The sequence below is a fragment of the Metopolophium dirhodum genome, chromosome 2 (genome assembly GCF_019925205.1).
Source record: "Metopolophium dirhodum isolate CAU chromosome 2, ASM1992520v1, whole genome shotgun sequence".
Lineage (NCBI taxonomy): Eukaryota > Metazoa > Arthropoda > Insecta > Hemiptera > Aphididae > Metopolophium > Metopolophium dirhodum.
Window position 1 is genome coordinate 32,022,830 of NC_083561.1, and position 11,988 is coordinate 32,034,817.

The window sequence follows — 11,988 nt, forward strand, 5'->3', positions numbered from 1 at the left end:
ACTAATTTGACCATGTGGTCCATATACCATGTAACGATTAGCTGCCAATGCAAATCTTAGGTAAGCCATATAAAATAAAAAATAAAAATAAAAATATAATCACCAGATCTCGCTAAAGTACTTGAAATAAAATAAAACATAAAACAAAAAGCTAACATTTTATTAACCATTTTTGAAGGTAGGTGTCTACTATAAATTAATAATAATAACAGCTTTGAAGAAGATAAAGTAAGAATAATAGTAAGGCGTTGTTCAGCAACGGTATTTAAAAGGTAATTCTGTAAACAGAAAACAAAACATGACTATCCAAAGCAACTGAACAAACCATTTGAGCAATTACCCTGCAGTAAATTATAATATTTTTTTGTTTACATATTAGGCACGGTACAGTGGTGCAAAAATCACAAAATGCTTACGTTGCAAACCTATTATTATTGAAGTAAAACTTTTTTCTTGAGGTGTGGAAAAATAATCGTAACGAAAAATGAAACGACACGTTTGCTTATTTATTTATTTCACAAGTCATACATGTTGGTGACGGCGTGCATGTTTAATTTTATTATATTGATTTTTCTCACTCTCTCCCTAATTCAGTTATAATTTCACGGGCTCCAATAATTATGAAAGAAGTTTTACTTCCCCAGAGTTTAATGGTGGGCTCACACATTCGTTTTTTACAGCAAAATAGGTATAATATTTCGAGTGTTATCAAATTTAAGCATACATGTAACATGTGCGTTGTATGAAAAATAAGTTCTGAAACTTAGCCCATGGACTATGAAACCGAGCAAGTCTATGACGTGCACTGTCCTTCCCGCCACACCCCACCATGTAATGACGTATCACTCCTCGATAATATGTTGTGCCTCGCCACGTAACGCATCTGCAATTTACCCCTGAACACGGTGTACTCAATGAGAACGCACACACTATCTCACATCACTTTATCGCGGGGTAGACATGAAAATATGGTAAAAATATATACGGATTGGCTTGGAGCAGTATTGTGTAGCAAAAAAAAATAATATAAAAAAAGTGGGTAATTGGATGTTGCTTTGCTGTAGGTTATAGTTACAAGTGGGTCAATGTATAATGTATTGTATTAAACTTGAATTCAATGATATGATATCATTGTATATAAGAAAAACGATTCTGAGAGGAGGATATTGGTCAGTCTGGATATTTTATACTGTCGCAACCGACGCCTTAGTCTGCTCGGCCACCTCCGTTCCCCAATATTATTCAACTATAGCCTGTAAGTTGAATAAATATTATAATACTTTTATTTTTATTCGTTTCTATGGTGATAAACAAAGCGTTCAAAATATAAATCCCGTTTTTAGCGATTTTTTGTAATTTATCGGTGGTTTTTCCCGTGGCATCAAATTATTATTGGGAAAATTGACCATAGACTCATAAATAGTCTCATATAGCTGCCATTAAATTATAGCCCAACCTTCGCCGCTCCATTACGAGAATACATACATAGATGATACATCATACTCATACATACTAAGATGGTCCTTATGAGCGCATGAACACTACGCTACGAGATCTTTTTTTTAGTGTAAACTCCGCCAGGAAAATAAAATAGGTAAAATTGGGTTAAAGTAAACTCCGCCCGGAAACAAAAATCAGGTAAAATTTAGTTCATGTAAACTCCACCAATAAAAAAAAATCGCTATAATATTCAGTATACAATTAATAGAATATACAAATTATTATTAAGCGAAAAATCATAACTGTTCGAACAAATAATACAAATTGCAATGGCCAGTATGTTAAAAATAATAATAGATAATTTTAATAACTAATATTAAAAAAAAATGTAGGTATACTATATTATTTTGACATTAATGTGTTATAATACTTATAATATTTTGAACTGTGAACTAAATTTATGAAATATATTTTTTAGATATTTAAACCATTAAATCTAATATAAATCCATTATTATAACTATACAGTATTTATACACACCAATGAAAACAGAAAAACGCTGTGCTACAAAATTACAAAAATATAACAATAATTGAAAAGATTTACAAAAATTGCAACACAGAAAAACAGAAAGGCAACTAAAAAAAGGCAGATAAGAGGATGTCGCTCTGCTGTACAGTAGGTTACAAGTGGGTCACTGTAATGGATGGTGTTAAATTTGAATTCAATGATATAATATCATTGTATAAGAAAAACGATTCTGAGCGAAAACGGTCAGTCAGCCTATGATATTACCAAGTATATTTGATGATATTATTGTGAATAAAGTAATTTATATATAACCTATTTACGTGGAGCCTTGTTTTAAATTTTCAATCCTTAGCCATAAAAGTTAAACATTTTATACATTTTTAACTACAAAATAATAAATAAATTATAAATTTGATAAATGTTGTCAAAATATGAACTTTAAATGCTTATAAAAAAAATTGTGCTTATGTATTTTTAATATTTTTCAACTGCAATTGTAACGATATATCAGGAGCCTTGCATAACTCACAATGTCCGTAAACCACTCGAAAAGAGTCAAAATATTTTCAAAATTTTATGGTGTATAGAAAATGCTAATATAAACATTCAGTGAAATTTTCAAGTATCTACAGTCATTTGTTTTTTAATTACAATAAAATAAGAAAATTGTTACATGGGAAATCGAGTGAAACTCAAATGTTGTAAAAATATAAATTTCAGACGCTCATAAAAATTTAATTTAAGTTTCTTGTAGACATTTTATTTTTGATAAAGGTAGACAAACTTATGAGTAATCTTATATTACATTTTCAAATCTTAGATTTAAAAAGAAAAATTTTTATGAATTCTCATCAAAATAATTTGCTATTTTTCGTGATTTTTCCGTATTTTGTCAAAATTTGAACTTTAAATGCTTATAATTAAAAACTGTGACTAAGGATTTTTAATTTTTTTCATCTGCCTTTGAAACAATAACCTAGGAGCATTCTATTAAATTTTCAAGCTTTTTTACTCAACAGATAAAATTTTATTGATATTTATAGAAAAAAAAACTAAAAAAATTGAAAACTAACAATGTCCGTAAACAGCTCAAAAAGAGTCAAAATTTTTTCAACATTTTATGGTGTATAGAAAATGCTAATATAAACATTCAGTCAAAATTTCATGTCCCTACGGTCATTTGTTTTAGAGTTACACCAAAAACCAAAATCGATTTTCTCGAAAACAGATTTTGCGTAAAAATTCCCGTTTTTCCTTAATTTTTCTTTTGTTTTTCACGTCGCTTGTGAAAACTACTGGGAAATTTTTGCTTTTGACCCCCCAAAGTACCAACTAGATTCACTTTCCTATCAGAAAAGTTACTATTGAAGAAAATTCAAGCACTTTTACTGTCCTAAAAGGTGATGACAGACACAAAAATAAAAAAAAAAATAAAAAAAAAACACACATCATTGTAAAATCAATACATTCATCGCTTCGCTCAGAATCTAAAACTACAATATTACTTATTGCCTATATTGGTATGTCAATTCTTTTTGAACAGAGACATATTACTTTTTATTTAAAAAAAAAAAAAAGGTATTATAAATTAAAACAATTTTGTTTTGATTGCTGGTTTTATTGCCACAATACCTATAATAATATGGAATATTTATACAAATAAAAAAACATTAATAATTTTAACAGAAGTATTATTATAATTTGTTAATTTTTTTTTTTTTGCATTTAAAATATGTTTTGGTTTTCTTATATCAGAGATACTTATTCGCTTTCCATATAGAGGGTCTATGATCTCGGGTAATAAACACTCAATATAAAACCTAAAAAAAATATAATATATATAAAATATAATAATATATATTTAAATTTAAACATTTATTGTTTAAATCACTCACAATTTTAGTTTATCGACCATTTTATTCTGCCAAAAAGATAAATAAAAATAGATTTTTTCAACATTAGTCCAATTGGGCGTGTGTATGACAAAATAGCATACATTTCTTTTTGTTACCCGTAATTGACCCATCACTTGGTAAAAGTATATATGGTCTTTTTTAAGTAAAATATTGCCTTGTTCATTGATGGTGCAATATGATAGCTTAAAAATACAATTATATGAAATTTAAAAACATCATTGCGATTAATATATACTATGTATTATCAATTAAATTATAGCATGTGTTAATTAATAAAATTGTACATATTTTTCCATAAAATATTTAAACTTATTCGATTTTAAGCAAAGTAAAGAATGTATTGTTTTATACATAATAGTAAGAAATTTACCAATTTATTTTCCACTGCTTCAATGGCACTCTTTGTATCTTTTGCTACAAATGGACACTTAATTTCTAGTATTTCATCATCATCTATTAATCCATCTTGAACAATCCAATATAATATTTAAAGTTAAAATTTAAAAATAGTATTATGAATAAAAATAAATAATTTTTAGTTTTACCAGGGCTTGCAGCCAAATGAGGGAATTCTCGGTCAATAAACAAACCACAAGTACGTACGTCCAACCCTTTCAATTCTTCAAACTGTCTCCTAGCATGAGGCTCCATTTCAATACCATAGCTCATTGATTTACACATTGTCGGATACTTATATAAAATGTTATGGACTTTGATTTTACAGCTAGTGTTCTCTCTCATTTTACATATTTCTCCAAACTTAGACGCTGTTAATCTTTTTCGACCCTCGTTTCTCCATGCATCGCATTGACTCTGTCCTCTCGTCATCTGCAGTTCAACCTCGTCTATGTCGACATCATCCAGATTTTTTAAAAATGCTGTTTTTTTTTCAGCAAAAGCTTCTGGGCTGAGACTAAAGGGGTCATCCGAAGGCTCTGCTAAGCCATAGTCTTTGTCCGGCGCACTAGATTTTGTTTTCGGTTTGGATCGTACCACTCCATCAGCGAAAAGTTTTCGTCGTCTCATTGTTCTGTTACTTCGTATCCGGTCAATATTATTTGAATATTTTTTTAGCAAATTTTCCTATTATAAATATATTTTATTATTACAATGTACAGGTACCTATGTATAAATAAATATTTTTAAATAATTTACCGGGGCTTTTTAGCATAATTTTCTTGTTTATAGTTCGTATGTAGTTTCCTGAATTATGTGCAATAATAGCAGCATGGACCCGTGTTTGATAGTTATTAGATTGTGTAAAATTAATTCGCTTGCCTCCAATATGCTTATTAATAAGGGAGTTAAACTGCTCACATGGGTTGTTATCAACATCCTCTATCAAGCTATCAGAGTTTATTTGCAGCCTATACACAATGTTTCGGAATTCAGCCATAAAACCTGATATTTCTGCCTCCGGAACAACATTTATTTTATCAACTTTTGGCCCCGTGCAAAAGTATGAAGCACAACTGTTGTGTTGACCCAAACGATGGTATGGAGCGTTTGATATGTCTTTTCTAAGCTCTAAAAAAATGGTTCAGACAAAATTAAAAACAAGAAAATATGAAATAACTATAAAAATGTGTAATGAAAATAATTGTTAGTTATTATATAGTTTTAGTTTTATAAATGTTATATATTTGTGTGTGTATAAATTTGGTAATCCCAAAATATTCATAAAATTTGATATATTTTTTTAGTTCACCTGTTGTTTTTTGCTGAAGTGTTAAATCATCCGTGCTCAAATAATATCTAACTGCTTTCCTAATATCAGACCGAAATCTCAGAATGTTCTTTATTATAAAGTTACGTATGATAACGGGATATTCTGTTATTTTTGAAAGGGCACTCAATTTCGTCATATAATTTCGCAGTAGATGATTTCTGCATTCAATTTTTTTGATTTTGAAATCTGGTCCATACGACATAACTTCGTTTATTCGTTTGGTGACGCTACTGTCACCGTCGCCTGAAAAATATAATTAATATAATATAGAAAGTGGAAAATATAATTTCTTGAAAAATAATATAATTTACCAGTTATTATATTATTTGTTATATTTTAAACCACGCATACTCATGCTGTTCAGAAATCCTTCCATTATTCCGTCCGCTTCCATTGCCGTTGATGCTTTATTCCAATTCAAAAAATATTTGTGAATTGGTTCCGCTATATTTTTATTATTCGCCCGTTCACAAACGGAACAGTACCGATTGCGAATTCCAACGAATAACACCTTTTTGGTGTTATACCCTATAATAGTAGCCTGTAAAATTATTTAAAATTATATTATTAAAACAAGTACAAAAAATAATTAGACTACAAAATAATTTATAAATGTACACAATTATTTTAAATACAGCTACAGGTAAATAAGATGTAAACGCTTTAAATTTTTTTAAGATCAAATTTAAACGAAATTTGTCAAAATCATGATATTATTTTTTATAAATATTGATAAAAACTGTTGTGCTTGGACAAAAAGTTTGAATTCAAATTTAACACATCATTTACATTGACCTACTCAATTATGATAATAAATAATAATAGGTACAACAAAATAAAAACTATTGTTTCTTACCGCTCCAGAAAATGAGTTATACTTAGTCTTATACGATCTTTTTGACCATTGGCCATCTGCTACTACAGTGCATAGCGGTGTACCATTTTCATCAACATTACCACTGTTGATGGCAATTTGCCTTTCTTCATTACCAGCTTTTTTCATCTCACCAAAAGCTGTTTCTTGAATGGAATTACTCATAACGGACAAATTTTTTAAATAAGATACCATTGATAAAGAGGGGAGTTCTATAGATGCCGACAACTCGCTAAGCTGCGTATGTCCAATACCTTTAAAATTTAAATAATTAATACAAATTGAAAATAATTTTAGAAAAATAATTTAATTACCAATTGCTAAACTGCCATTAACAATAGCTTTATTGATGGGCAAATATTTATCTCTATTCTGAATATTTTCAGATGTAAAAGACGAACTCTTATTACACATTTTACACCGAAAACTAAATACAGACAGGTATCCTTTATGACATTCTGATTGAAATTCCATATCCAAAAATGAACAGTCAAAAGGTTTATGTCGACTATTTTGTCGACTAATTGTGTTTGATATCCACAATTCTCCGGCCTTCAAGACTTCTATAATAAGTATATAAAAAACAAATACAAATAAATGTTGAAATCGCAATAAAAAATAATGACATACTCAGTAATTGTTGGATTATCCTCACTATTATAATCAGTATCCAAACTATATTCCAACAATTCAGATCCATTTTCTTGACCAAATCTAAATGAAGATTCAACTACTTTCGGCCTTTTACTTTGTGGTGTACTAGTATTTTCAGGAGCAAACGGACTTACGTGTTTCTCAGCGTTAAAAATTTGTGAATCACTATATCAAGTTTTTAGATTCAGAACAGTAATGAACTGATGAATGTATTGATTTTACAATGATTTATTTTTTATTTTTTAGATTCTGAACGGAGCTATAAGTGATGAATGTATTGATTTTACAATTATGTGTATTTTTTTTTCTTTATGTCTATCATTACTTTTTGAAGCAGTAATACCTAGTGATTTAATTTTTCACTTCAGTAACTTTTGTAAAAGGAACTTGTTGGTACTTTGCGGGCTGTCAAAATTAAAAATTTCCAATAATTTTCAAAAGCGCTTAAAAAAGTAACGGAAAAACGGGAATTCAACGCAAAAATTGTTTTCGACAAGATCGATTTTTTTTAATTTACTGAAACTCAAAAACGAATGGTGGTATATTCACCAAATGCTTATATTTGCAATATCTATACACTGTTAAGTTTTGAAAATATTTTGACTTTTTTTGAGCTATTTATATACAATTCAAATTTTCACTGATCGTTTATATTTACATTTACTATACACGATAAAATTTTCAAAATATTTTGAACTGTTTAGAAACATTTTCTGTTTCCAATTTTATTAGTCTTTTTTTCTATGAATGTCAGTAAAACTTTATTTGTTGGGTAAAAAAGCTTGAAAATTAATACAAGGCTCATACTATATTGTTACAATGATATTTGAAAAATATTAAAATTCCAAATATTAGTTTTTTGTTAGAAATTCATAAAACTTTTTTATTCGAAGAGGGAGTATAATAATTGTAGTCTTTTTACTGGGAAATTAAAATTAAAATAAAAAAGTGGGTAAGTGGGTGTCGTTCTGCCGTACAGTAGGTTACAAGTGGGTCACTGTAGTGAATTGTGTTATATTTGAATTCAATGATATAATATAACCATTGTATACGAAAAACGAATCTGAGGAGAGACGGTTGGTTAGCCTAGTTTAATTCTAAATGTTATTACTTATTAATTAAAGTTATTATATAAATTGATGTGAACTATTATAGTTATTTACTGTAATGAATATAATTTGATATCTTAATTTAATTGTATGTATAATATTATAATGTATATGATCTTTAAATTTAAATGTCGTTCGACAAGAGAGTATAATTAAATATGATATATATATTGTATGTATATACAACTCTAAAACAAATATTCGTAGGTACATGACATTTTGACTGAATGTTTATATTAGCATTTTGTATTCACCATAACATTTTTCAAATATTTTGACCTATTTTGAGCTGTTTACGGACATTTTAAGTTTCCATTTTTCTATAAATATCAATAAAATTTTTGTTGGCTAAAAAAGCTTGAAAATTTAATAGAAGGCTCCAAGGTTATTTTTTCAAAGGCAGATGAAAAAAATTAAAAATCCTTAGTCGCAGTTTTTATTTATAAGCATTTAAATAGTTCAAATCTTGAGAAAATACGGAAAAATCACGAAAATTAGCAAGTTATTTTGAGTTGAGAATTCATAACAATTTTTCTTTTTAAATCTAAGATTTGAAAATGTAATACAAGATTATCCATAAGTTTGTCTACCATTCTCAAAAAAAAAAAATGTCTACACGAAAGTCAAATTAAATGTTTATGAGCGTTTGAAATTCATATTTTTACAACATTTGATATTCACTCGATTTCTCATGTAACGATTTTGCTATTTTGTTGTTATTCAAAAACGAATAACTGTAGATACATCTACATACAAATTTTACTGAATGTTTATATTTTCGTTTTCTATACACCGTAAGGTTTTGAAAATATTTTGTTTTTTTTTTTAGCTGTTTACGGACATTGTCAGTTTTCAATTTTTTTAGTTTTTTTTTCTATTAATATCAATACAATTTTATTTATTGGGTAAAAAATCGTGAAAATTTAATTTTTCTGATATATTGTTACATTAGCAGTTGAAAAATATTGAAAATACCATAGGCACAATTTTTTTTTATAAGCATTTAAAGTTTATTTTATTTTAACTTCTTAACTTAACTAGTTACTTTTGGCTTTTCATTAACTACTTAACTGTTAACTTACTAAATTTATTTTTTAATTAACGTGAAATGAACGAGTTAATTTTTCATTTAAAGAAGTAAATTAGGTTAATTTATATTGTTCTAATTTAATTATATTTCACTATTTCAGTCTATTTCTTTTTCATGTCAAAAAATATGTATCGTAAATTGTTTAAAGTCAAAAATGTATATCATTCGAATCTAACTTAGATGGAAATAGTATAAACACTATAGTCTATAATTTAGTTTTGGGTTGGAAAAACATTAAGTACGCTAGCGTTGTATAAACAAATTAACTTTTTTATAACTTAATAAAAAGTTAACAAAAATTGTGTATTAACTTTTAACTTTTTGTTATTGGTGCATATTAACTTAACTTAACTGAGTTAAAAAAAAATCATTAACTTGCCCAGCCTTGTGAATTACCACCCAATTGCTTTTATGTCAACAGTTAGTAAAATATTTGAGATACTTGGGTAAAAGCAACTTCGATATATTTTAAAACAGGGCTTGCAAACGTTATGATTATAACGTTATATTTGACAAAAAAAACGATTGAAATTTGTAAACGTAATTATAACGGATAACGATAATCAAAATTAATTGAATACCGAATAACAAAACATAACGATTAACAAAATATACCTATTATATATCATTAAACAAAACATAACGCTAAACGTAATTTATAGAATATCATTGATTGAAAACTAACGCAAAACGAAATAATTTAAAATCCATTTATTTAAAAGGTCTATTGGTTTCATAGAAATATTTATTTCATGCAACAAATCTAAGAATTGATTATATTATACTCCGTATCCAGGCAATTGCCTACCGGCTACCCGCATTAGTTATTATTACGGCTCGGATTTATATGTATTTATTTAACCAAAATATGTATTTATACAATAAAAATATGTACATAAATATGTGCTAAAAAATGTATATGTATTATCAAAAAAAAAATAATAATAATAATAATAATTAATAATAGAATGAAATGTAATAAGCTAATAAAAAAAAATATTTATCTAACTATCTAATTATTTTGGTTGCAATTAATAATGACATGCATTTTTAAATTTTCGAATTCGAAAGATCGCCGATTATGTTGTAAATTTGATTTTTTATCGACTGAAAGATCTCTCAACTTCGACTGATGTTATAGGACAATATTGCATGTTGACTATGTCTGAAGGAGAAAGTTCAACATCCAATGAAGCTTCAGACGAAATACCAGTCAGAATACTTTTAATAGCTTTCATTTCTGCTAGACCGGAATTTTTTTGTAGTACATTTTTAACTTTAGCGTTTACAATATCGCCAATTGGTCCTTGAACTTTTTCAATTCTTTTTACCGCTTCCTCTACTACACTTAAACTTTCTACTAAAGTTAAGTCTTGAGTTTCTAATTTCGTAATGACATCAACCAAAAATTAATAATTAACAGAAATGTTTATTAATTCATTTTTCAAATCATTATTTTCTAAAAGAATTTCTGCTTTTTCAATATACAATGAAGTAGTCGCATCGAGTTCGGCAACAACATTTTTGATTTCTTGGAAGTTTTGGCAATAATAATTAGCGGCATTTAACCAAGTGCCCCATCTAGTTACAATTGGTTTGGAGGAAGGCTTAGATCTGGGTACATATTTTTAAATATTTCGACACGGCTAGGAGCTTTTAGAAATATATTTTTGACTGAAGATATTAACTCGTCAACTTTTGTAAATTTTAATCTTATAGTTTCTGCTATTCGGTGAAATGCGTGTGCTAAACACGTTAAGTGGATCATTTTTGGGAAAAAAGCATTTAATGCTTTACCGGCTTTTATCATGTATGGCGCATATTATGGCATCAGATACAAATAATAATACATTCTCGTGCATAACTATATCGGGCCATAATATACTCATAGAATTATTAAAAAATCTTGCAACAGTTTGGTGGTTGCATTTGTCTAATTGTTCACAGTTTAACAAAAAAAGGCTGGGATTTACTGTCATTTAATTTTCCAATAATAATATTTGCAATAAATCTACCATCTACATCGGTTGTTTCATCGATTGATACCCATGATGGGTCCATCACCAATTGAATTTCTAATAGACACAAGAGTTTCTTTGTAAATTGGTTGAATATGATTTTTTCTTAAAGTGCTTTCGTCGGGAATCGATTGTGCAGTATATTTTTCCAAGAATGATTTTAAATTAGAATTTTGAAGTTTTGATAGCGGAATATCAGCTTTAATAAAATCTTGACATAAATCGATGTTGAATGTATTAGAAACTGAGGAAGACGTAGATGACAAACAATTTTGTTTGAATGTCAGCTTTCTATTTTTGTTTTCTTTGTGCTTATTAGTTTGTAAATGTTGTGTTACCTGAAATCGTTGTTCAATTGCTATTGATTTTTCACATGCAGCACAATACAAAATTTGACCGTCACTTTGTAAATGTTCATCCGGAAATTCAGCAACATATTTTGTTGCTTTGCAACTTTGCAAGTCTTAGATCAGGGGTCGGCAAGTAATTTCTATTGGAGTCCTAAAGATTAAAATAATAAATCAATGAGGTCCAGTGAAAAAAATCTTTTTCAAATCTTTATATAATAAAAATAGCAGTATAAAAATAAAAATAATTATTCAGTTATTACAATTAATTTATATTAAT

At 27.8% G+C, this 11,988-nt stretch overlaps 2 protein-coding genes across 4 annotated transcripts in view; both read right to left on the reverse strand.

Moving 5' to 3' along the window:
* Window positions 1–223, reverse strand: part of LOC132939398 (uncharacterized) — a 29,146-nt gene extending 28,923 nt beyond the window's left edge. For all 3 annotated transcript variants that reach the window (XM_061006540.1, XM_061006539.1, XM_061006538.1), the window contains exon 1: window positions 104–223. In XM_061006540.1, coding sequence (XP_060862523.1) covers window positions 104–170 — 67 coding nt within the window. In that variant the 5' untranslated portion in view covers window positions 171–223. The remainder of the gene's footprint in view (window positions 1–103) is intronic.
* Window positions 224–265: 42 nt separating this feature from the next.
* Window positions 266–4,913, reverse strand: LOC132938893 (uncharacterized). The gene is made up of 5 exons (XM_061005883.1): window positions 4,433–4,913; window positions 4,258–4,352; window positions 3,867–4,069; window positions 3,675–3,791; window positions 266–341 (listed from the first exon to the last, which is right to left on the reverse strand). The coding sequence occupies exons 1-5, from the start codon at window positions 4,911–4,913 to the stop codon at window positions 266–268; spliced, it is 972 nt and encodes a 323-aa protein (XP_060861866.1).
* Window positions 4,914–11,988: the final 7,075 nt, after the last annotated feature.

Coding starts and splice junctions, on each gene's coding strand:
- LOC132938893 (XM_061005883.1), bottom strand. CDS start 4,913: ATGAGACGACGAAAACTTTTCGCTGATGGAGTGGTACGATCCAAACCG. Junction 4,353..4,432: donor TCATTTGGCTGCAAGCCCTG/GTAAAACTAAAA, acceptor GGATTGTTCAAG/ATGGATTAATAGATGATGAT. Junction 3,792..3,866: donor ATGGTCGATAAACTAAAATT/GTGAGTGATTTA, acceptor TATTTTTTTTAG/GTTTTATATTGAGTGTTTAT.